The 25,361-nt window shown below is 41.4% G+C and overlaps 1 protein-coding gene across 1 annotated transcript in view; it reads left to right on the top strand.

The window, feature by feature from the left end:
- The first annotated feature begins 667 nt into the window (after nt 1–667).
- Nucleotides 668–25,361, top strand: part of JAK1 (Janus kinase 1) — a 34,327-nt gene continuing 9,633 nt past the window's right edge. Inside the window, exons 1-16 of the mRNA XM_081011735.1 lie at nt 668–903; nt 9,623–9,700; nt 11,280–11,478; nt 13,099–13,222; nt 15,084–15,237; nt 15,978–16,141; nt 17,555–17,894; nt 18,775–18,957; nt 19,701–19,858; nt 21,051–21,174; nt 21,929–22,118; nt 22,400–22,506; nt 23,275–23,415; nt 24,194–24,281; nt 24,536–24,663; nt 24,946–25,081. Of these exons, the coding sequence (XP_080867861.1) occupies nt 9,695–9,700; nt 11,280–11,478; nt 13,099–13,222; nt 15,084–15,237; nt 15,978–16,141; nt 17,555–17,894; nt 18,775–18,957; nt 19,701–19,858; nt 21,051–21,174; nt 21,929–22,118; nt 22,400–22,506; nt 23,275–23,415; nt 24,194–24,281; nt 24,536–24,663; nt 24,946–25,081 (2,242 nt within the window). The 5' untranslated portion in view covers nt 668–903; nt 9,623–9,694. The remainder of the gene's footprint in view (nt 904–9,622; nt 9,701–11,279; nt 11,479–13,098; nt 13,223–15,083; nt 15,238–15,977; nt 16,142–17,554; nt 17,895–18,774; nt 18,958–19,700; nt 19,859–21,050; nt 21,175–21,928; nt 22,119–22,399; nt 22,507–23,274; nt 23,416–24,193; nt 24,282–24,535; nt 24,664–24,945; nt 25,082–25,361) is intronic.

Raw genomic sequence — 25,361 nt, 5'->3', positions numbered from 1 at the left:
CAGATGGGTGGGAGATCGCCTGCTGTTGATGGGGTTGCACTTCCTCTGAAGGAGCAGGCTCATAGCTTGGGGGTACTCCTGGATCCTCTGCTGTCTCACGAGGTTCAGATGGCGCAGTGGCCCAGCTACGCCCCATCTGGGCACGGATAGCCTAACTACTGTCGTCTATGCTCTGGTAAGCTCAAGGTTAGATTGCTGCAGTGTGTTATACATAGGGCTGCCTCTGAAGACAGTTCGGAAACTTCAGCTGGTGCAGAATTCAGCAGCCAGGTTGCTCATCAGAGCAGAACACTTTGAGCCTATTACACTGAACCTGGTCCGACTGCACTGGCTACCAATTAGTTTCTGAGCCCAATTCGAAGTGCTGGTTTTGACCTGTGAAGCCTTGGGACGGCAATACTTCAAGGACTGCCTCTTTCCTTATGAACCTACTCTGAGATCATCTTCTGGGGCCCTTCTACGTGTGCCTCCTTCTGGAGAGGTTCGGTGGGTGGCAACACGAGAAAGGGACTCCAGCAACAGCAATTGCAGAACAATACGTCACTTTAAAAAAAAACTACACACACACACAAGGGGCTGGACAGACCGAAAACGTAGCGAAGGCTGAGGAAACTTCAGTGCGCCTGCGCTGGGCAACCCCCCGGCGCTTGCGCACTGGCTCGGCGGAGCTGCCTTCCTCACTCAGCCGTCGGCCAGAGGAGCGGAGGGGTTCAGTGGGTCCGTCGCCATCCTGCGTGGGCGGGAGCGGACCTCGACTCCCCTTGGGGTCTGAGCCTGGAAAGCCCCGCGTTTCTCCCCCACCCTCCTTGCTCTGGCTGGAGAGGAAAGTATGTGGGGCAGAGAGTGAGGAAGGGCAGCAGCAGCGCGGAACCCCTTTCGCCCAAGGAGGCGCCCATGGAAGCGGTGAGTACGTCGAGGGGCGCAGGGCGAGAAAGGAGCCCTCTTTTCCTCCTACCCCGGGGCGCTGCGGGGTGAATGGCGTCCGTCCCCCCCCCCCGGGGGGTGACTCTTCTTTTGCCATCTTAGAAGCCTGGCCCGCCCAGCTTGGGGGTCGCGCTTGCCCGTTTTGCGGGACAGGGCTCGGGGTCTCCTGCCCACAAAGCTCCCCCCCCGCCCCCGCGGTGCTTTTCCAAGGGTGGGGACTCAGTGCAAGAGGCGGGACCGCCTTGGGAAGGGGAAACCCGCCAGCCAGCCTCCCTCCCTCCGAGGAGTGGGGCAATGGCCGGAGCTCCCGGGAAGGGCTGCTGCTTTGGACGGTGCTTTCGATCCCCGGCGCCCTACAGGCAGGACTGGGGAAATTGAAACCCTCGAGAACTGCTGCTGCTGCTGCTGCCGGCCAGAGTAGGCGGCACCAAGCTCGGTGGGGGTTGGTGGTGGCCCGACTAAGTGGTAGGCGGCTTCGTGGGGGGGGGTCGGTCACGCAGAAGCCAAGAAATTCGACTGTTGCCCACCCCCAAATAAAAGAGATGGAGGGGGGGGTGACGGGTGGACTTGTTGCTGGGGATGTGTACGAGACCAGAGGTTTGCAGAAAAAAGAGAAGAGCGAGAGGAGAAGCAAACCCGCTTCCTTCCCTTCTGCATACATAGCCAGCTCGCGTGCACAAGTCGTCCTTGCGCTTTGGTAACAAACATCCAGAAGTGGAGATGGCTGACATCCTGTTTATAATCGCACCAGAGGTGGTCTGTGTTCTTGAGACAGCTTGGTGTTAATAGTGAGGGGTGTGTGTGTGTTTGCTCAGTTCTCGATAACCAGATGACCCCGTCCACACACAATTTACCATATGGTTTCTTTAAAACCAGAAAAGAACTTGCAGCTGTTGCCGATCGCTGGGTTTTGTATGTTGAACTACAGAATTCGAAAAAGGGCACTAATAGTCCTAATCTTGAATCATGGCACGGCTTCTGAAGAAAGCTGTAGCATCAGGAAGTTCCCTGTTTACTGTTTTGTGTTTTGCTTGGGGGAGGGCCAGAGAAATGAAGCTGTCCTTCTAGGACAAATGGTGTGAGAAGGGGAGGAAAGAGGAACTGAAACGGGCACAATTAGCAAGGTTGCATAAGGACATTGACTTCGTGTGAAAGAACAGTTCTGTGTCATAGAGAAAAATAGTAGCAGTTGTTTTGCTAAATGTACTTTTAAGAAGCCTATTTTGAACTGCTCAATCTACTGTGCTTTAGGGTATACATCTTAGTCTTCAGATTTTAGGAGTGGTAAAGTAGCAATATGAGTACAGAATGAGCTTGATGAACTTGCACCAGGTGAAACTTACTTTCACCAGGTGAAAAATGTGTTGCTGTTAATCAGCACTGATACTGGCTAAAATGTGACCAAAGCACAAACTGTTAGGCTCTTTAGAGTGGTAGAGCCAGTTGTTACAATGTTACAGTTTATAGTTTTGACAAAGTGAAGAAATATGGATGTGGATGAAATTACCATAATAAAGTTAGGTAGTACCACTTTGTGCAATGGAAAACAGAATTTGAAATCATCTCTCCCCCTTCCCCATACTAATGAGCTCAGTATTTGGTCATCTTAGAAATACCTGAAATGGACTGTGCATTTCCACCTATTTTATATTCATGCATGTCACTGGGCATTTAGGATACTACGGAGCAAGCATTCTTGCAATTGTGTTTGTAAGTCCCACTGGGTAGTGGTATTTCTTCCTGATGAGAGAGACAGACACATATTATGGGACTGCAGTCTTTTAAGCAGGCTGCTTGGCTTGTCAGGTGCAGAGATCAGGGGTTTAAAAGGAACTGTATTATGCTTTGGGTTTATTATTATTATATTTAAAATATTATTATGTACCTATAAGTCTTCAAGGTGGGATGAATGAAGAATCTAAATGTAACTTGCCTGAAGCCCTTCTCTTCATAGGCAATAAGATTTATGGGGTAAGAGCATCAGTCTATTTCCCTTTAAAATTAAACAGTTGCATGTTAGCTACAGGAGTTGTTGGTAACTATGACTGCAGACAGTCCTAAACATGCTTACCTGTAAGTCCCATTAAGCTCCATTCATTCCTATGCTTGTTTACTTGGAATTTGATGTCAAAATACTTTTTTGTTTTTTGTGTTGTAGATTGCTGCCAAAAACACATTTCTTGTGAATTACCTAATTGTTGAAGCATGTGTAAGCAGTTTTTAAAAAACGACTCTTGATTTTAAAATATATGAATTGCAGTGTGGGCATCAGCGTATACACTTTGCCCACAGATGGAGAAAAGTAATGCATTTCTTTCTTTTCTTTTTTTAAAGTGTACAGGAAACCACACCTTTTTAGCTGAAGCTGTTGCAGGTGTTATAGCAATGCAGGAGCCATGGTAGATCTCTGATGCTAAGTGGATTTGCGTGTGTGAAAGACTGCGTGTGAAAGTGTCCTATCTTGAATACTTGAAGGGACCAGAGGAGCCTATTATAATGAGTACTTGTGCAGTGATAGACTAGAATAGGGTCTCATGAAAAAGATGAAACTGCTTAGGAATTTTCTTTGAATGTTTATGTTACATAAATTGCCCAGATAAATAATTCTACATTAGCTTATCTTCTATGTATTTTTATACAGCAGTTCAGCCTTCTCAGGACTATGCATGTCTTCTTCTTTTGCTTCATACACTGATTTGTGTTGGGGGTTCTGATATAAAAACCCCCATTAGTAAGTAAGTACCTTATACCATGGGACGCGGGTGGCACTGTGGGTTAAACCACAGAGCCTAGGGCTTGCTGATCAGAAGGTCAGCAGTTCAAATCCCCATGACGGGGTGAGCTCCCGTTGCTCAGTCCCCACTCCTGCCAACCTGGCAGTTCGAAAGCACATCAAAGTCCAAGTAGATAAATAGGTACTGCTCCGGCGGGAAGGTAATCGGCATTCCGTGTGCTGCTCTGGTTCGCCAGAAGCGGCTTGGTCATGCTGGCCACATGACCCGGAAGCTGTACGCTGGCTCCCTCGGCCAGTAAAGCAAGATGAGCGCCGCAATCCCAGAGTCGGCCACGACTGGCCCTAATGGTCAGGGGTCCCTTTATCTTTACCTTATACCATGGATATATTTCTACATGGATATATTTCTATCAGCAAAAAATAAGGTGCTTCACGGGTACTTTAAGTAACTTTTTTTAGTGGTGAGACAAATTGAGGAATGCAGGGCATACATGTACCCCAAATGCTTCTGCCAGTAGGTCTTTCTCTAGATCTCATCATGTTATAGGGCAGGGTGGGGGGGGGTGAGAAGGGAAGGGAAGACTGTACAGTGGTACCTCGGGTTACATACGCTTCAGGTTACATGCGCTTCAGGTTACAGACTCCGCTAACCCAGAAATAGTACCTTGGGTTAAGAACTTTGCTTCAAGATGAGAACAGAGATCGTGCTCTGGCAGCATGGCGGCAGCAGGAGGCCCCATTAGCTAAAGTGGTGCTTCAGGTTAAGAACAGTTTCAGGTTAAGAACAGACCTCCGATAGGAATTAAGTACTTAACCCGAGGTACCATTGTACTTGTACCCAGAACTGCACCAGCTGAATTGGAATTACGTAGAGTGCATTAGTGTGTGGCTAAACAAGACCTTTTGAGCAAATATGATTATGATTTTCTGTAAAATACTGTTTTAAAATAGGCACCTGTATTAAGGCAGACTTTACGCTTGTTCTTCATTATTGCGCACGTGTGTGTGACTGTGTGTGTATGTGTGCATGCCATTGCATCTCTTCACCTAAACATTTTGCTAATATTTATGTGTGGAGAGGGGGATGCAATTTCCTTTAGAAATGATGAACTCCTTCATGATCTTGGACCATATCTATATATAATTCTTTCTCAAAGGCCTCATACATGCACCCTTTGGGGGGAGTGGGTCATGTTACATTAAATATAATCAGCTTTTCTCCCTACATGTATTTTAGCAAATTCAGCATTTCTTCAGAGAAATAAAATCAAACCCCATCATTCAAAGGGGAAGTAGAAGCCAACTGGTGAAAAGTAGTGGTTAGGATGAGGAGAAACAAAACTAAACAAAATAAACAGTTCTCTAACATCTGCATGTGGGTGAGGGAACAGGGTTAGCTACATCCCTAAAATATATCTGATGAGAGAGAGAGAATGAATTTTTCACTTGATGCCCTGAGAAGGTCTTCTTTTCCTTCTTAGGCAGTACAGAACTAGTTGGCTATTGCATTTTGACACCTTTCAGGCCCCCATTTTCTTGATTTGTCCCATACCTTGCTATAAATTATGTGTGTGGGGCAGAGGAAGGATTCTCCTCCCTAGTCAGAAGAAATGCCTGGCCAATAGAACGTGGCTACCTTAGATAAGGATCCTAGAGGTACAGATATTTGAATAGACTGATCTTAAGGTTAGAACAGATCTGCTGAATTCCAGAGTAGCTCTGACTCATGTGTCTCCTTATGTGACACTCCAAAAAGACTCCATGTACTATGAAAGGCTGCTTTCCTTTTCCCACACTTCCTGGAAACAGGAAATCAGGGGTAGGAAACCTGTGGCTCTCTGGAAGTGGTTGGACTGCAAGTCTCATAATTCCTGGCCATGCTGGCTGGGGCTGACGGGATCTGGTGTTCAGCAGCATCTGGAAGATCACAGGTTCTCTGTCACTGATTTAAATCATGGTTATTTTAACAATAAAACTATTGTAGTTGTAGTTCTTTGAGGCTTATGGTCTATAGTGCAATCTAATATTTCTCCCTCATAAAGTTGGTCAAATGCATATCTTTGTGTGAAAACTAAACGGTAAATGTGATTCTATAGCAATAGCTGATCAGTAAAGGGGTGTTGGTTGTTTTTTTTTTTAAATAAGCACAGAACATTTTTGAACTCTTTTGTACTATGACTGAATACCGTATTTTTCCGTGTATAAGACTAGGGCTTTTTTCCTTTTAAAAAAATGTCAAAAATTTGGGGGCATCTTCTACACGGATACATCTCTCCCCATTTTCTTAAATTGGAGTCCCCAAAAATAGGGGGCGTCTTATACATGGGGGCATCTTATAGACGGAAAAATATGGTAAGTACTGAAAGCAATCTAGATAAAGCTGTTATTCTTTTCAAATGCTCTGATTGTATTTATAATTGGTGTATTTTGTGCTAGGTACCTCATCTGATCATAAAATGAGCTGCTGGTTGTGCTGTCAGTCTGTGCTGCCAACCATAGAGCCACTTCATATTTCACTTGTTGCTGACCTGTACTACTGTGCTATGACTAGTGGAAAGGAAGACTATGATTGACAAGGGAAAAGCCAGCATTTGATCAGATAGGATCCTGGGGCTTACCAGACCCAACACTTAGCCAGATGATTAGTGCATTGGAATAGTTTTCGGAGGTAATTGAAAAGGATCCTTGCATTCCTGATCGCTGGTCCTGCTAGCTAGGGATTTTGGGAGTTGTAGTCCAACAACAGATGGGGACCCAAGTTTGAGAAACCCTGCCCTAGCTGTATAGCTGGCTCCCTCCTTATTGAATTTTAAGTGTGCTGTGTAAAAAAACAACACAACACCTTTTAAATTAGGCCTGTGTGGCAAAGTGATTCTGTCTGGCCTTCAGTGTTTTTTATGTTTGTGAGTTTTTCTTTTTTTAAAATGTGGTTTTAATGCTTGTATTGATAATGGGCAGGCTTCTGTTGTTTTAATTGTGAGCTACTTTGAAAGAACCCCAGTCCTGAAAAGTGGCATAAAAGTCTTGTAATAAAAATTATCTGCTTTTGGTGCCCTTTGGTTAGAAGAGTAGGGTGCAAAAAATAATTGTTTGGTTTATTTATGTGCTGCCTTCCCCAAATCTGAAACACTTCTTAAAAATTGGTTGGGAAGATGAGTTGCAGCTATTCAGATTTACTAAGAAGTATTTGGGTAACAAGATAAAGATTCAGTTGTGAAGGAACTGGTTTCCCTTCCTGTCCACAGAAGTTAACAGTGGAATCCTTTAATGTTTTCCTCCATTAATATCCATAAAAGAATTGTGATTTTAGTGGCTGTCCTTGCAATCTTCTTCCAATAGTGAAATAGCTCCATTAGCAGTACATAGATATTATAATGCTGTAAATTTTTCATGTTGGCCATAGATTTCTGTAAACACTACCTAATGCCCTAAAGCTGCCTTCCAACATTAATATTTTAAGAGTAATTTTAAATTCTGGATTACATGTCATACTATTTTCAGTAGCTAAATTAAGCTACTGCTTACGGGCAAACAATTGCCATTATAATATTAAGTTCTTAATGTCTAACACATCTACTGCTTCAAGTAGAGGAATAATTATTCATCAGTATATCCAGTATATTACGTGCTTTTTCACACCATCCAAGGTTATTGGTCTTGCTTTAAGACAGCCTTTCTCAACCTGTGGGTCCCCAGATGTTGTTGAACTACAATTCCCATCACCCCTAGCTAGCAAGGCCAGAGCTCAGGGATGATGGGAGTTGTAGTCCAACAACATCTGGGGACCCACAGGTTGAGAACCGCTTGGAAGTCGAACGGAATCCATTCCGGAAGTCCTTTTGACTTCCAAAACATTTGGAAACCAAAGCGCAGCTTCCGATTGGCTGCAGGAAACTCCTCCAGCCAATCGGAACCCCCGGAACCTGATCAGACATTCACAAACCAGAACACTCACTTCTGGGTTTGCAGCGTTCGGGAGCCAAGACTCGCAAGGTGTTCGACTGCCGAGGTATATGGAGCCAGGCCCAAAATACTTTACAGTTGTCACTTGCTTTTAAATATACTTAGCCAACGAATATATATTAATAGAACACCATAGAGCAGGGGTTCCCAAAGTGCAGTCAGCTTTGTCCCTGTGGTCTACAGCATGGACCACAGAATTAAAAATTGTAAAGCACCTAACACAGTGCATTACAATTGCTACAACAGCAGGAAAATCCTTAAGCAGCCCATCAAAACCCTCAGTAATATTCAAGCGGTCTGTGGCCAGTCTGGAGTGCGGGGTGGGCAGTTTGGGGACCATTGCCATAGAGAGCAGACAACAACAAGCCAAAGATGCAGTGAGGTTCCACCCCCACCTTACACAAATCCCTGCAGCAGGTGGTGGAAGAAGCTGCTCTTTGCACCCTGGCATGATTCTCCCAAAGCAGTAGAAATGCTCGTGAGCATACAAGGTATTGTTTGTGTGGATCGTAAGTGTAGATTTCTGTTCTTTTCTTCTCCCATGATACAACTGTATTAAGTGTCTAGCTAAATGGTGTCATTTGTTGGATACGGAGTACTCAGCAACCAAGGTGAATATTGTGGATGACTATGTCCCACTGACTAGATTGTTGCTGAAGAGCTGCTTTTTAAAAATAAAAAATAAAAAAATCCTACTGAATACAAGAATATGAGGACAGCTTTGCAGTAAGTACTTATTGACTGGGCATTGATTGTTTTGGCCCCTAGAAGATTATTGCAAAAGAATTGCACTCACTACTTTCTGTATTCCTGGAATAGTTGCTATAATTGGAGACCAGAGTTAAGGGTTAAGTGTAGCATGAAAGCAGTTCTCAAAAGCAATAGTTTTGACTTGAGTTGAGGTTTTCGGGAAAGCTGTAGCTTTTATTTTTCATCTTTAAATCTGTATTCTTCCTTGATAGTAGTTCTCACAAATGTTTCAGTGGTTGTGGTATAATCAATTTTCAAATGTATTGTTCCTCTATTAAGTTATTATTAAAAAACAAGGCATTTCCAATGAGTGTCTAGATTCTGTAGTCTTCAGGAGAAATTAATTTTGCTGTGAGACCCTATGGAGTGGAATACTAGGATGTTCTAAAGGGGGTGTGGACTCAAAATGGTCCTACAGAGCTGGCAGCCTTTCACCCTTTTATAACACCTTCCATTGTGGAGTGTTCCCTCAGCCTCCTCTCCTCGGGAGGCCTCTGGGCAGCCACAGCTGCTGCCCTGGTCTCTGAGCTCCCCCCTCTGCCCCAAAGAGAGGTGCCTCTTTACACTGCCCCACAGCGGCCTAGGAAGCATCCCTGGTCAGCCCCAGAGGCACAATTTGCCTGGGAAGCTTGTAGCCAGAGCTGCTGCAACAAACAGCTGTGCAATCCTTTGGGAGGCAGAGACGTGAAGAGGAAGGAAAGAGGGACAGAGGCCAGTGTTGCCCATGTCACCCCTGACCATCATTCAAGGCACCCCAGGGTGCCACGGCACATTGGTTGAAAACCACTGGGCTACACCATTTGTCCCAGGCCACACCCTTGCCAATCCTGCTTTACATTCTCAACTACTTTTGCCTATGATTGAAATGTAGCCATTGCTCCACCTACTGATCCCACCACTTCTTAAATGTTGTTGTCCATGAGGACATGTGGCTCCCCAATGGAAAAAAGATTCCTTGCTGTTGTAAAATGATAACATGGGATGTTTGGAACATCAGTAGACATGGATGAGAGTTTTTAAAAAGTTGGCTTTGCCTCTGTATTTTAGCTATATTATAGACAGAATGGAAATCTCTCTCTCCCCACCTCAAATATATAGCCACTCTAGTTTAGAACATTTAGATGATTAAAGTATCGTATTTTTAGAGCATTCCTAAAACCCTGTTCTGGTAAACTGAAAATTATCTTTGGCATTATTTTCCTGTAGCCTAAAATTTCAGGATTTGATACTATTTTCTGTTCTCTTGTTCAGGGTTGAATAAATTCTGGATTATCTTGAAGTCACATCTATTTAGCTGGCTTGGAAGTTCAAACAGCCATATAAATGCCGGTATGTATTTTAATGTAATTACAGTGTTAGCAAATTTAAGACCAAACCACACACCATTTTCTAAAAAATCAGTTTAGTCCTTGTTTCCTGCCAGTCAATAGTATATGTGGTATTGTGGCAACTTAAAGATTCAATTTGTTATAGTATAAGAATTGGTTAGCCCACTTTGTCAGTTGCTCAAAGTGGTACTTAGGTGGATAGGCATGTATGTCCTGAGTACAGAGAGAAAGGATTTTTTTCTTCTTCAACAAAGTGAGGTCACAAAGTCAAGCAGGAAACAATAGTGTGTGTCTCAATGCTATGCAGAGCACAAATGAATCCAGAATCCAGTTAGATTGATGCAACAACTCGTCCGCATGGGTGACCCCTTCTGAATTAGGAAGCCACTGGTGATACAGAGGTGGATCTGTTAATTTCTGTGGCGACTGACAGTCCCAGAACTTGCTGAGTCCAAATTCAGCAGTGTCAAATTTGTGGTGGTGTACTCCTTTTACTGTTGAAATACTATATTGGTATTTATATCATTAGGAGTGTGTGTGCTGTTAGTAGTGGCTTGCGCCATGTGAGAGGGCATCTAAGTGGATGGTCCTGCAAACATAGAACCAGAATCAGAGCTTGAGAGGGTGTAGAGCAGAGGAGAAGCTACCATTTGACTTGCTCACTAGCAGCATTCTAAAATTGGCCCCTCTCCATTGATCAAGACCTGTACATTGGTCTTGGATCTATCAATAGCTGGAGCCACCTGTACAGCATTCAGCCCACTCGCTACCCTGCACCCCTGAATTGCCCATAGCTGGCTGCTGCAGTGAGATATCTGGTATGTGCCACCCACCTTTGGAGGAAAGCACTATTTAAGTTTTAAAAACACTTTATAGAAATATGTACAGTGTCTACACACAGGAAACGGCATTAAGCCATCCATTTCACTAAGCAGGTGAAAGAGCAAAAGCAGTTCCAGATAAGATGCCTTGCTGTGACAGTGCACTGAAACTTTTTTTATCCCAGGCCCCAAACAGAATAGCTGATGTTATTTGCAATTACAGTGGTACCTCGGGTTACATATGCTTCAGGTTACATACGCTTCAGGTTACAGACTCCGCTAACCCAGAAATGGTGCTTCAGGTTAAGAACTTTGCTGCAGGACAAGAACAGAAATCGTGCTCTGGCAGCACGGCAGCAGCAGGAGGCCCCATTAGCTAAAGTGGTGCTTCAGGTTAAGAACAGTTTCAGGTTAAGAATGGACCTCCGGAATGAATTAAATACTTAACCCAAGGTGCCACTGTAAAATCAAGAAACTAATATTGACTGTCAGTCCCAGCCAAAAATGTTTGTGCCTTAAAAGCTGGATAGGATTCTTCATTAGCACCTCATTGTTGCAAGAAAACTGTGTATCCAAAATTGACCATAGTTACTAGAGTCTTTATTTTTAATAGTATTTTCTGGAGTTTTTTCTCACATTGATGCCTATCCCCAGATGCCTACACAACCTTAGCTGCAAGACAAGAAGAAAACGGAAGTACAATCTAACTCTTCTGTGTACTGTTCTCTGGTTCTTCCCCTTTCATGTACCTGTATATAGTTTTTTAATGTAAGAGAAGACTGCAAAGCCATGGCTTTCTGTGCCAAACTGAGAAGTTCCAGGAAAAATGAAGTGAACACAGAAGCTCAAGAACCAGGCCTGGAAGTAGCATTCTATTTGCAAGAGAAGCCTTCTCTTAGGTATACGTCTGGCAGGTATACAGCAGAAGACCTCTGCATTGAATCTGCCCGGAAATGCTGTGAGTTTTTTGTTGTCTTCTATACTACTGTTTAACCTGAATGCCAATGCAGTTAGCTTGGTGTGCTGTAGCCTAGTGTCTGCCAAAATTTCCCAAACAGGTTTTTCAGCTCCCACCCTTTTAAACTTGTTTGTGGGCCTTTGGAACACTCTTTCCCTGTAGGTGATTCTTTTGAGAAAACTAGAGTTTCTTTTCCCTTAATGGATTTAGAGTTGGCCAAGAATTCATGGCTTCACTGTGTTATCCAGTGAAAGATTGGGCCCTCCAGGATGCTGCCGCAAAAATAATCATAATATTTATGAAGCTTAGTAGCTTTATAAAAGCTTTTCAGTGTGACTTACAAATATACAATGCAACATATAAAAAACAAAATAAGTAAGTATGAAGCACAATATGAGGCAATCAAACAATGAACACAATCCCTCCAGTCCTTAGCCTTGGTTTAAACTACGACAGACAGTCCCAAAAAGAAGATACCACCAGTCGCCAACACTCAAACTCATTCTATTCCATTCTCAACTACCTTTTCTGGTTTAAATAGAATAATTTTCTGATTTTTTTTAAAAAAATATTCCTTTAGATATTGTATTAGCTTCCCCGCCCCCCCTTTTCATTCATAATTATTAGTTTAACAAATTCTCAGTTTAGCCTCTGCTTGTGTGGACACCATGTACAAATGTGACCCACTAAGTCCTCCTTAATATGTCCTGTTCCCTAATATGTTCTCTTCCGTCTTAGCAAGGTGTGCACTGGTCACAATATTCGGTTTGTACCTTGCTTTGGAAAAGAGCAACATTTGATCTGAAGTGATTCTGAGGCTGTCAGATTTGGTTTAGGGTGCAGACCTGTATCCTGATACTGAAGAACAAAGTATCATGCCTCCCACACTCGCTGTTATGGATATAATTTTTTTAAGTCCCTTTGACAGAAGTACAGTAGATGGATTTTTCCCTGTGCAGACCAATATCCACCAAATTAAGGGGTTTTGTCCTAGATACCCTACTCCCCCCAACAAAAAAAAAAGGAACAGGCAATAACTTTGCTATATTTTGGTTGAATTGAGTGATATTTGTAGGCATGGTAGTTCCTTCTGAGGGGATGCATCTTGTCAAATTTCAGAAGGGTAGTTGCAGTGGCATAATAATAATAATAATAATAATAATAATAATAATTTATTATTTATACCCCACCCATCTGGCTGGGTGGCTTTCAACAGAATATTAAAAAAGAATAGTCTGTTAAAAATTAAGAGCTTCCCTAAACAAGGCTGCCTTCATAAGGATGGTTTAATATCTCCTCTGTTCTTCTATTGACAACTTATGTCAAAACAGTTCCCACTTCTCTCATGATTGCTAACATGCAAACAGGGCTGAAGTTTCTGTATTTGTTTTATCCAACTTTGTCCTCACAAGTGTCTAGTACTGTGTAACACCCCCCCCCCCCCAAGATTGGCACACAGTGCTGACTGGCTGCTATTCACATGCAATGTGCCCTTTAGTTCTAGGTGTCTTGTGCTTTGCTCAGTTCCCTATCACCTCTTTCTTTTTAAGTACTTGTGTGAATACATATTTAGTGAGCTTTTCCCCAAGCTGATGAACTTACATTGTTTTCTTTTAACAGCAATATCTCCATTGTGCCACAACTTGTTTGCACTCTTTGACGAACACACAAAGCTGTGGTATGCCCCGAATCATGTCTTCCAAATAGATGACAAAACTGTACTCCGAGTACATTATCGCATGAGGTACATGTAACAAGACTTTTATTCCATTGTTAAATCTTTTCAAATACCTGTGACTTTCTGTAGAATATGGTATTTAATTCAATTTGCAACCAGTCCTCAGACTGTAGCCTTGGATATCTCTTTCCAAGAGTCTGACTTGAAAGGTTTGAAAAGGTTTTAGTCTTACTGCTTATGACACAAAATGATTTTATTGTAACTTTTGTTATTTGATTGTTGCCTTGAGTTTCCAGGGGTGTTGAGAGAAGATTAGGTATAAGTTCAATGAATAGCTAAGCCAGGCACAAAGTCATAATTATTTGGTTTGATGTAGTCTTACAATTAGGGTTGCCATGTTTCAAACACTGCCAATCTGGACAGAGCTCCCATCCCCCTAGTTGTTCAGCTTTTTTTTTTCCAAAATCACTTTTAAAAATGCTGTTTTTGAACTATTTTTATGAAAAATTGACAAAAATGGCACTGCTGACATACACCCGAATTTTCATGGACATTCTGCCAATTTCCACCCAGACACTGCTGCCAACCTCGGTATTCCGGATAGGTCCGGAAAATTCCGGATGTATGTCAACCCTACTTACTACAGGAGGATCTGAACTTCTTATAGTCTCTGTGTATAAGGATTTAAACTTATATGAACTGTGGGTTTCTTGAAACGTGGTCTTTGAGGTGACGTTGATCTCTGACTGCCATTGGAACAATTGTTACAGCATTTTGTAGCCTGCAAAAGTGTATTCTTTGAACCCTGGCGGGGTTGTCCTATTTAGCACAAAGAGAAATTGGCTACAGTCCAAAAAACAGCAAAGTAAAAACAGATACAAGATGCAAGATTGTGTATGTGTTAAGGAAGAAAAAAGCAAATTAATGGCCGCTTTCTCATATTCATTTCCACACACCCTTTTTAGGATGGTTTGTATTTCCAGGCTACATAAAGTAGAGCAGTGAGATGGATGAGAAGGTATATCTGCTGATCTGATGGAGATGTGGCCATTCCCAGACTCATGCATCATTTTTTACCTAAAAGGCGCATAGATAGATAGTATGTATACACACACACACACACACACACACGGTCTAATTTTCTAGCTTTTAATTCCTGAGCATACATATTATACCACCCACCTCCCAGCTCTAATTCAGTTGATCTTTATCATCAGAATCCTCCTTTATTACTTACATTTCACAAAATCTAAAGCCACCTAGTAAGTTCATGGGGAGGATTTGAACTGTGGACTTTCCAGTATACAGCTCACTCTTGCCCACTCTGCTCCAGAGACCCATGTGAACAGGATAGCACCACCTGCTTATCAGAATGCTCTTTTAAATTTACTCTGTTTTCATCGCTTCAGTGACAGTATTGTTAGTGGCACAATTAAACTAAACAGTACTGTACCAGATATTAAATATGGTAAATTGGATTTCCCCCCCAAGGTCACAAACCTATTGGGTGGAGTTTAGTGTTCTGTTTTGCCCAACCTTGTGTGGTCATTACTCTGAGTGATACTGGTGCCTAGCAGGAAGTAGTTGCTAGGATTAAGTCACGTTAAGGGGAATTTCTGTGTTAAGAAGGTTGTACGGCCATCACTGGCTTGGGCTGCACAAGGAGGTTGGGGGGCTTGAGGGGGAGCAGTATAAGAGACTAGGTAGTTCAGCTGCAGATGGCTTTGCTAAGATGGCTTAAATTAGCAGCCTCAACTTGAGTGGTTATGAGCGAATTGCCATTCCTATTAGCTGAATGTTATTTTTGTTGACCAGTTTCTATTTTGGCATTTGCTGAGTCCTTATTTTCCAGTCTTATATTAAAAAGGTTAAATTTTGCACATGACCTCACATAGTTTCCTGAAGTCCCATTCTTTACTTCCTCAAGGTTTTACTTTACTAATTGGCATGGGACAAACGAAAGCGAACCCCCGGTCTGGCGACATTCTCCAAAGAAATCAAAGAGTGCTTATGAGAAGAAACTAGCACAAGAAGGAACACCTCTACTTGATGCAAGTTCTCTAGAATATATCTTTGCACAGGTAAGTTAGAGAGTGATTTTATGTTTGGTGGTATAGCAGCAGCATCCTTTTAAAAAAAATTATCAGTACAACTCTATTTGTTTCTTCAGGAGGAGGTGGGTCTCATGATCATGTTCATGACCTGATCGATTATTTTTAAAATGATCCATATAAAATCCAATTTAAGTTCTCAATTCGTACACTGTCTAAATGCAGTAGTGGTTAGTGAAGTGGGGTGGGCCACTGGTGCTTGCCAAGGGTAAGGGCACATGGAGCTTCGCCCAGTGTTGTGCATGGCAGTGGAGCCAATATGATGCTTCCCACCTCCACATGCTGCACATTGAGCTCCCTGCACCTTGCCTCTCCCTCTCAATAAGTGCCAGTGACACACTGTATTGGGAAACAGGGGGAGCCATGTTGCTCCACCCACACCACTGGCTGCTACTGACTAAATATTCAACAATTTTTTTAATAGATTCATTTTAATTTTATATTTCTTTAGATGCACATCTGCAGAAAAGTTACCTATAGATAATGTGATATAAGTAAATTAGGTTTGTGAACCTTTTTGCATCATACACCTGGGCCTCTTGACCCTATATGTGTTAACTATTTATTTTTTGTCGTGAAGAAGTGGCCTTGCCCGTTTGCTGATTCAAGCTATAAAATGTTTCACATAGTTTTCTTCATGGGTTTCTGGTGGTTGAAATGATATAGCCATGCCTTTAGCTAAAAACAGGTTTCTCCTGCTTTCTGATTAGGGACAAAATGATTTGATAAGATGCTTTGCACCTGTTCGGGATCCGAAAAATGACCAGGAGATTAATGAAATTGAAAATGAGTGTCTGGGGATGGCTGTGCTTGCAATCTCACACTATGCACTTAAAAAAGACCTGAAGTTGCCAGATGTTTCCAGAGACTTCAGGTGAGTCGGAATTTTTATTTTTAAAAAGTTTTTATGAAGTTGAAGGCATTCATAGTACATAGTCCTGAACCTTTATTGGTGTGAACTGTAATGACTTAAGTTGTCACTGAACTCAAAGCATTTTAATGGTGTGTCTCTCAGTAGTTGATGTGATTGAATTCCTGCCTTCTCCCCTCAGAATCCCAGACACAATTCCACACCACTCAGTTGTCTTCTGTTGTTTGCAAAGCAACAGTATGTGCCTGTGCTGTCTTGTTGATATTGCATGACTACAAGAGGGTAGTTTAGCCAGGTCTTTGCTGACTTGGAAATCTTCAGCCTGGTCTCAACTGTACCAATCAAGTAGCACATTTCTGCAGTTACCAGAAGCATTACCTTCTCCCTTTAGCTCTATTTATTTCACTGTTCCTTATTACTGTTGTCCAGAACACTACTTTTATTAGCTAGTCATGACTAATATGGTAGCAGTTGGGGCCAGGTAAACTCTCTAATTTGTTCTTAAGAGCTCCTTGACCAAGGCATTAGCCTTGGTCAAGGGAAGGTGTTTAGTGGCTGTTCCATCTGGACATGTGATTCAGGATGGTCGTCCGTCTCTGCTCGGCACATTTTGTGTAGAGTGTGGCAGTTGACCAAGCTATATGGTTCTTAATTGTATTTTTATTGCTGCTGATCTTTATTGCTAAGAGCCATAGACCACCACAATTCAATACATAAAGAAATAGAAACAAATCGAATATACTTCATCAAACAAAACGTATATTCCATCAAGTCTGCAGTAACCATCAGACCTGAGCAATAAACTGCAATACAATATAAGAAGTGATACAAATATAACTAAAAATAATATGAATATTCAGTGCAGTGGTTGTGCTATCTCCCATCTTCAACCACAAATCCACACACACAGACTGCAGACCTCCTGCTGATTTGAATAAATCTTGTCAAACACTGATGGTCTTCAGATCACAATTTGGGAATGCCTACTGTAGATCAAGGTTTCCCAACCAGCTGTTTTTGGACTACAGTTCCCATCATCCCTGACCACCAGGGCCCTGCAATGTAGGTATGATGGGAGTTGTAGTTCAAAAACAGCTGGAGACCCAAGTTTTGGAAACCATGCCTTCTGTCAGTGGTAGACACATCAAAGGATATCAACCCTCTATTTCAAGGAGAGGTTTCTGAGCTGGAAGGGGAATAAATTGAACCACATATCTTTACATACATTGCACTCAAAAACAACAAATATGCTTTTATGTGTTTACGTATATGTATTCAGTATTTTTATCTGATATTTTGAAGGATTTTTTGTTTCTCTATACATTGTTTTTCATGAAATATCCCCTTGGGCAGCTTAGAATAAATGAAACATTGACAGAAACCATGAATATGCATCTCTTCCCCACCCCTTCCCAGCTATAAACGGTTTATTCCTGAAAGCCTGAGCAAGACCATAAGACAGAGGAACATCTTAACCAGAACACGGATAAACAACGTTTTCAAGGATTTCCTTAAGGAATTTAACAAGAAGACCATTTGCGACAGCAGCGTTTCTCCGCATGATCTGAAAGTGAAATACTTGGCGACATTGGAAACGTTAACGCAACATTTTGGTGCAGAAATACTCGAGACTGCCTCGTTGTTGATTTCATCAGAGAATGAGAAGATCTTTGACACGGGTTACTCTGAGATCATCCCATGTTATCAAGTGATGGTAACAGGCAATAATGGAATCCAGTGGCGGCTGAAACCAATTGTAAGTATCCTAATGGGCTTAAGTGCCAGTTCCGTTGCCTTGCTAAAAGTCCTTGCGCTAGAGGAATTGTTTCGTTGCATTTCACCTATTTATTTAAATAACATCTGTACAGCATTGTTAATTTCAGAAACAGCTATAATTGGGAATCTCATAGGTAAATCACCCAGCCTCTGAGGTCATGAAAGTTGCTTCCAGTCGGTAGCTATGGCTTAGATGTGTTTACTTCTTTATAAACACACTTTGTACTGGTAGAAGTGTCTTCTTAAATAAGGTTTCATTAGAACAAAACTGTACAACAGAAGGAGGTTCAAACAATGGACAGAGATCTTTTCAGTTACAGGACTTTTGAACTCTTTGTTTTATGGGTGTGAGATGATCAAGAATGAATGAAGGAGCAGGTGTTTGCATTGCAAACCTGCTCATATCATGGTTCAATACTAATGGGATGTCTTGCACTTCTAAAGCCTCATTTGGGGCTCATTCCACTTGCCACACCATTTTCTCCTGGGAAAACCCAGTGTTTGCTGCTGAATCGGAACAAACTGTTTTTCTGCAGATTGATGTTTGTTCCGATTCAGTGGTAAACAGTGGGTTTTCCTTGGGACAAATGAAAAACTGCTTGGACCCATGCTTTCTCATTATGGGACAAGCAGAAATGTGGACAAGCCCTGTAATTCAGTTATAATTGAAGAAATATAAAACTGCCTTTTTGTAGGCCAACACAATTGCCTACAATTAATTTGATTTCACTTTTATCATTCAGTGTTCTTTTATGTCTTTTCTGTGCAAGCACACGGCACAACAGACAGTTCCAGAACTGTTCAAGTTCAGGGTTCTTCTATCTTTCTGCCCCTAATCTACATGTGTTTGTGTCACACAGGTTACACAGAGCGAGAGAGAGAAACACAAAACAAAGAGGAAAAGATCAGATGGCAAAGCCAAGAAAAACGAAGAAAAAAGTAAGAGAGAAGAATGGAATAGTTTTTGTTACTTTCCCGAAATTACTCACCTTGTGATCAAGGAATCCACGGTCTGCATTTACAAGCAAGATAACAAAAGGATGGTAAGAGCTCTAGATCCCATTACACATGTTCATACACTTTTGAATTCTGTGCAAATGATAACAAAATTACCATTCCTGAATTCTATGCCCTTTGGTAGAAAATCAGGTGTTGCACTAAGGAGGTTATTCTATCAGTGTAAATTATTAACAAGAGAATTTTAGCATGTGACAAGGCTCATCTTACCCTTTTTGCAGTAGCCTGCTGAACCTTATTTGAAATTGGAACTTTGTCCTATTTACACTGTCATCAAAGGACTGGAAAATACATGAGACTCATCTAGCTCATATATGTGTGTGTGATCATCCAAACCACTTGCAAAAGTACTGACAGAAACCCAACTGTGTATTGTTAATTAAGGTAGCAATCTATCCTATGCAAATTGTTTGATTGTGCATACAAGATCTGCTTCCCATGACTGGGACGCTGTGTCTGAGGTTCAGTAGATCTGAATCCAGAGAAGGCTGAACGTTTTTGTAGGAAAATGCCAAGATCTAGAGGAGGTGTTTCCTTTTAACGGGTCTTCAGTTTATCCTCCTCAGAGCAGGTGCTATGGATTTAAGCTGAAGATCCTTTTAACTAACTAACTAACTAACTTAATTCCTCTCAAGTCCACTGTGTGTGATAGATACACATTTTACAACCTTCAAAATCCTAAGCAAACAAATGGATTCCTAAATGTTGGTTACTCTTGTTTCTTAATTGAAGAGGAATAATTCTTCATGAAATTACTTTTCTGCTCTAGGAATTCAAGCTGTCTTCGTGTGAGGAAGCTTTGTCATTTGCCGCTTTGATAGATGGGTATTTCAGGCTTACTGCAGATGCCCATCATTATCTCTGCACTGATGTCGCACCGCCCTTGATAAAACACAACATTAAAAATGGCTGCCATGGTCCAATATGGTTAGTTGATATCCTTCAAATACTATACTTTGTAAAGTTTTGTTCACATAAACAACATGCATGTTATTTTTTGCCAATGCCACTTTGACTCTGCAGAATAATTAAAACCAAAGTAAACGGTTACATTGAAGTGAAGGAACTGATAACAGCTTCAGCTGCTGAAGTTGTTCTTAAAGTATTCCCTTCCCACATTCAGTGCCACTGGTTAACTTAATAATAATAATATGAACATCTAGAGAAGATACTGTATTTTTCGCCCTATAGGACGCACTTTTTCCCCTCCAAAAATGAAGGGGAAATGTGTGTGCGTCCTATGGGGTGAATGCAGGCTTTCGCTGAAGCCAGGAGAGCGAGAGGGGTCGGTGCGCACCGACCCCTCTCACTCTCCAGGCTTCAGGAAGCTATCCACAAGCCGTAGGAGAGCTGCCTGCACCCCGAAGCCTGGGGGCGCGCTGAGCTCAGCGCCCCCAGGCTTCGGGCTTCGCGCAGCTCTCCGCAAGCCGTGGGAGGGCTGCGCGAGGTCACGCAGCTCTCCCACGGCTTGTGGAGAGCTGCCTGTTCTGGGGGCTGGGGTCGGGGGAAGCTCGGGCTTCCCCCGCCCCAGCCCCGCGCCTGGGGGGGAAATAATTTTTTTTTCTTTATTTCCCCCCAAAAAACTAGGTGCGCCCTATGGGCCGGTGTGCCCTATGGGCCGAAAAATACGGGTACCTCCATATGGTGGTACTTTTGAATAAGCATGGTATTCTTGGTTGTGGAATGCTTTCTATGTGTTTAATAAGGATTTTGCAACTTTTTGCAACTTGTGGGAACTGTATCTAAATAAAAGATAGTAGTAGTAGATTGTCTGTTCCTCTTTTTGAAACAACTTACCTCTTGGATACTTTGTTCAGTAATCTTAAAAAAAGTTGTTTTAAAAAAACAAATGTTAAGAAATATGAGTCACAGTCCAAAATTTGAACCTGCTCTTAAACTGCCATCTACAGAATCGCCAAACTTTTAAAGTAATGAAAACTGAATTTAATATTCTGAATTTCTCACTCTTATTTTTATTTGGAATTCCCGATGGCCCCTACCTGAAATGTCTATTCTGTGGTTATCCCCTTTTTAAAAAAAATTGGCTCAGTTTTGCTACATGACAGACTTGCTTTCAAGAGGCTTTTGCGTATAACTGCTCATTTTTGAACACTTCCAGCACAGATTATGCGATCAACAAACTGAAGCAAGAAGGAAATGAGGAGGGGATGTATGTCCTGAGGTGGAGCTGTACAGATTTCCATAACATCCTCATGACTGTTATATGTAGTGAATACTCACAGGTACGATAAGAGTTATCATTTATATGCCCAATAGCTTTAGCTGTAAAGACTGTACTTTGATCTATAAAAAATAATTTATGGATTTAGGATTGAGAAAAGTCTTGCTTTTGCTAGTTTTATATGCTCATGAGACTCCAGCACAAGTGTGACATTTTGTTCCCACTTATTTCTGAGAGAGCCTACAAGCTGAAACTAGCTGAGTCTATTTCTGCATGTGACAAATTTAAGCAGACTCCATACTATGTACCTTTCTGCTATCTGGAAGGTAAACTAGAGACAGGGAGTGGTTGATTAAATAATAATCTAGGTGTGGCAGTCCCTTCTCATCTGTAGTAATTCTACTACCAGTTGGAGTGTGATCTATGTGTAGTTAAAGTATTAATCTGAAATTTTGGTGTCAAGGAGATCCAAAATCATCTGTCATTGTACCTCTCTGATTGACATGGCACTGTTAACTGATCAACCTACATTGGATGGCAAAGCTATTGATGACATTGTTCCAGATTCTGGCTGAGAAAATACATGTGATGTTTCCTCTCATTATCATACATGTAATGAATCATCCAGGACTCCTTCATTGTGTCACAAGATAGGATGAAAATGCTTCATCAAATGCTTGATAAACAAACCTCTAGTATGATTTCACTGCATTTACTGGAATCTCCTCAGGAATACATTTAGACCTAATTATTATCTCCATGTTACTTGGGTTAACTTGATGATGATTTATTCTATCTCCCTTCCTTTCCCACAGCAAATGCTGAACCCTACAAAACAGTACAAGAACTTCCAGATTGAAATGACTAAAGATGGATGTCATTTACATGGATCTGATCGCTTATTTCTATCTCTGAAGGAGTTGATGGACCATTTAAAAGGACAGATGCTTAGGACAGACAATATAGTCTTCACACTAAAGAAGTGCTGTCAGCCAAAGCCAAGAGGTAGAGTCTTTAAGGTGGTCTTTCTGTAAAGATACTTTACAGAAGTACCGTATATTTCTCACGGAAAACCTTTAACTTCAACTTGTGTTTCTCATAGAAAAAGTCTGTATCATCTAAGCTTTCTGTGTTTTAAGCAAGGCAATGCTGAAGCGTATGCTCAGCATATGTTTTACCTACTACAGTAATACCCCAGTGCTGGCTAATTGCCACTGTTCTCGAAACATCACATGAAGTGGCAAATCTATTTGAAGTGTTTTAGTGAACGGTTTTTGTATTTCTAGAAATCTCCAATTTGCTGGTGGCGACAAAGAAATCCCTAGAATGGCAACCAGTCTGCCCGTTAGGACAGCTGAGCTTCCACCGAATCCTTAAAGAAGAAATAATACAAGTAAGTGATCATGACATTTAAACATTTTGTGTTTTATTACTCTTTGATAAATATTAATTAATGTCTAAGAAAATGGAGGAAAACACTGATCACCTTATCCCAACTTCTGTTGAAATCAGTCGTAAATGTTCAGATTACAATGCACCTTCAGGGTTCTGTGATAACAAAAAGGTTCATTTCCGCCTTCTTAAAATCCTGCAAGTTATTGTATGCACTGCTATTAATCTGTTGCAAAAAGGATATTCTAATCTATTTTTGGAGAGGGAGCTATGAGTCAAGCTGTTTTTAGGTGAAAGGTTACTCAGATCAGTTTGTTTTAAAGAGGAAGACTTCCTTAATGAGAAATGCATACCACACATGATTCTGTAAAGCATAAAGTAACTTTACTGCAATTTGCAGAACACTCTAGTGACTCCAGAATTCATTTGAATTCATTTGAATACAAATGACTTATTATCAAAGCTGTCCCATCAAACTGACTTGCAATCTGAAGAAAAGATAGCAACCCAAGTGCTAAGGATTTCAAAATAATTGCATTCATATCTTGTTAGTTTGAAAAAGAAGCCATTAGGCAATATTCTAATTATATCTGTCACACTGGACTCATTTGAGAGAGAAGACTGATCTCTTATCTATCAAATGAGTATAGTACAATTAATATACTTCTTGATAATGAAAACTCAAAGTGATGTGATGGTCCTTGCAATACTAAAGCCAATGGATAAGTATGGCACAATTTCTAACTGTTGGATTTAAACTATACTTTAGGGTGAGCACCTTGGCAGAGGAACAAGAACGCAGATTTACTCTGGGGTCCTTAGGTATAAGGAAGATGAGAGCTATCAGGCTGAAAAGGCGATGAAGGTTCTCCTGAAAGTCTTGGACCCCAGTCACAGGCACTTTTCTCTGGTATGTTTCACTTTATGAAATGGCTGCTGTCACTGCTGCTACGTTTTTATAGGCAGTCTGGAATGCAAGACTCTAAACGATTGTCAACCCCATTTGAAATTACGGTTTATAACCTGGGTGGGAGTTCATACAATTGTTTGTGAGGCTACATCAATGCATATTTCCACTTGGGAAGAGATAAAATACCCATTTATTAAAGGTATTTGTCGAACTGAAACTAGTCTCTTTGTGTGTGAAAGATCTGTCTCATGTTCCCAGTTAGGAATGGGGTGTCCCAAATTTCTGTTAGTAACTGACATATTTTATCAGGAAATCTTTCTTTCTTGCCTGGAGGGGAAGATGTGTGTTGCATAGGGGTTTCTCATTTCCTGCGTGTCATTATAGGGTAGAAACAGGAGCTGCATCTTAAGCTACTGCTCCTCTAATGGTGCAGACCAGCAAGTGCTTCTTGGACTGCACATCACTGGAGCTTTAGAAATGCAGCAGACTGCTTCCCTTTATAAGTCATTAGAAACTGGCAACCTGTGTTTCTGTTACAGCCACATGAATCACTCCAGGATCTTTCTGTGGCTGCAGGACTTTACATAAAACCTGTAATTGGTGAGGGGAATTTTGCTCATGGATAATAACAAACTCAAGCAGTGGTTTAAACATATGCGCATCACTGAACTTGGTTATTGTTTAGACACTGGCTGTCTGTAGGCTTTTACTGCTGCTTCTTCCTTTCATAGTTTTGTTGATCTAAAATCTCTGCTCTGTCACCCTGTGTGTGCAATAGGCATTTTTTGAGACCGCAAGCATGATGAGGCAGATCTCCCACAAACACATCGTCCTCCTCCATGGAGTTTGTGTCCGTGATGTGGAAAGTAAGTGAAATCTTTTGAGTACTGCTTTTCAAAACGAAGTGGTAGTTGAATTCCTCATCTTAGAATTACATCTCCGTCTCTCTGTCTCTCTCTCTCTCTCTATATATATATATTGGTGATGCATATGCTTCTAAGTTAAACCTGCCTGAAATATGCCTTTCCTGCAATTTCCCTCTCAATTAAAAATGCATGAAAGAGATTAAAGTATCTGTGCTCTTCCTACACCACTAATTTTTTTCCTGTGCCTGTTGCAGACATTATGGTAGAAGAGTTTGTTGAATTTGGACCTCTGGATCTCTTCATGCACCGCAAGAGCGATCTGCTTACTACTCCTTGGAAATTCAAAGTAGCAAAGCAATTGGCAAGTGCATTGAGCTACCTGGTAAGTCCCAGATGTTATCTACTGATAGCAATTCTTTCTGCAAGTCTTCCATATCACAAAATGCAACTTGCATTGGCTATGCATTCTGATAAGCCAGTTATGCACAGTCTTGAAGTGAGTGGAAAGGTGGGGCAGGGGGAAGCTTGCCTTCTGTGAACTTCAGTAGTGTTTTGTGAACTGTTGTTCTAAGCATGTTTTTCAGATTATTCAAAAACGTTTTCAGTGCATTTGGATGCCATTGTCGTAACATGCCAATTTCATGACATTCTCTTATAAATGCAGGAGGACAAAGATCTAGTTCATGGAAACGTTTGCACAAAAAATATACTCTTGGCAAGAGAAGGAATTGACAATGAATATGGACCTTTCATAAAACTGAGTGACCCAGGAATTCCAATAACAGTGCTGTCTAGAAAAGGTATTCTTTTAGAAAATAGTTTTTATCAGAATTGTAAAGAAAACAACCTTACTTGTTATTACCTGTATCATGCATCTGTATCTGTGTATCAGTGTGTATGTCTAGGGTGTGTTGGCACTAATTTTCCAAAGAGATGCACTGAGAATAGCTGACATTGTCCATATCGCAACTAAAGCATCCATGACAGACAGATGGCCATTCAACTTCTGCTTAAAAAGTCAAACTGCCCTTAATATTATAATTGGGTTAATATTAGAAGGACTAACTTGCCCACAGCATG

This window comes from Podarcis pityusensis (assembly GCF_964106645.2).
Source record: "Podarcis pityusensis genome assembly, chromosome: 6".
Lineage (NCBI taxonomy): Eukaryota > Metazoa > Chordata > Lepidosauria > Squamata > Lacertidae > Podarcis > Podarcis pityusensis.
Note: the sequence above shows the minus strand (reverse complement) of the source record. Positions and strands in the feature narration are given on the sequence as shown.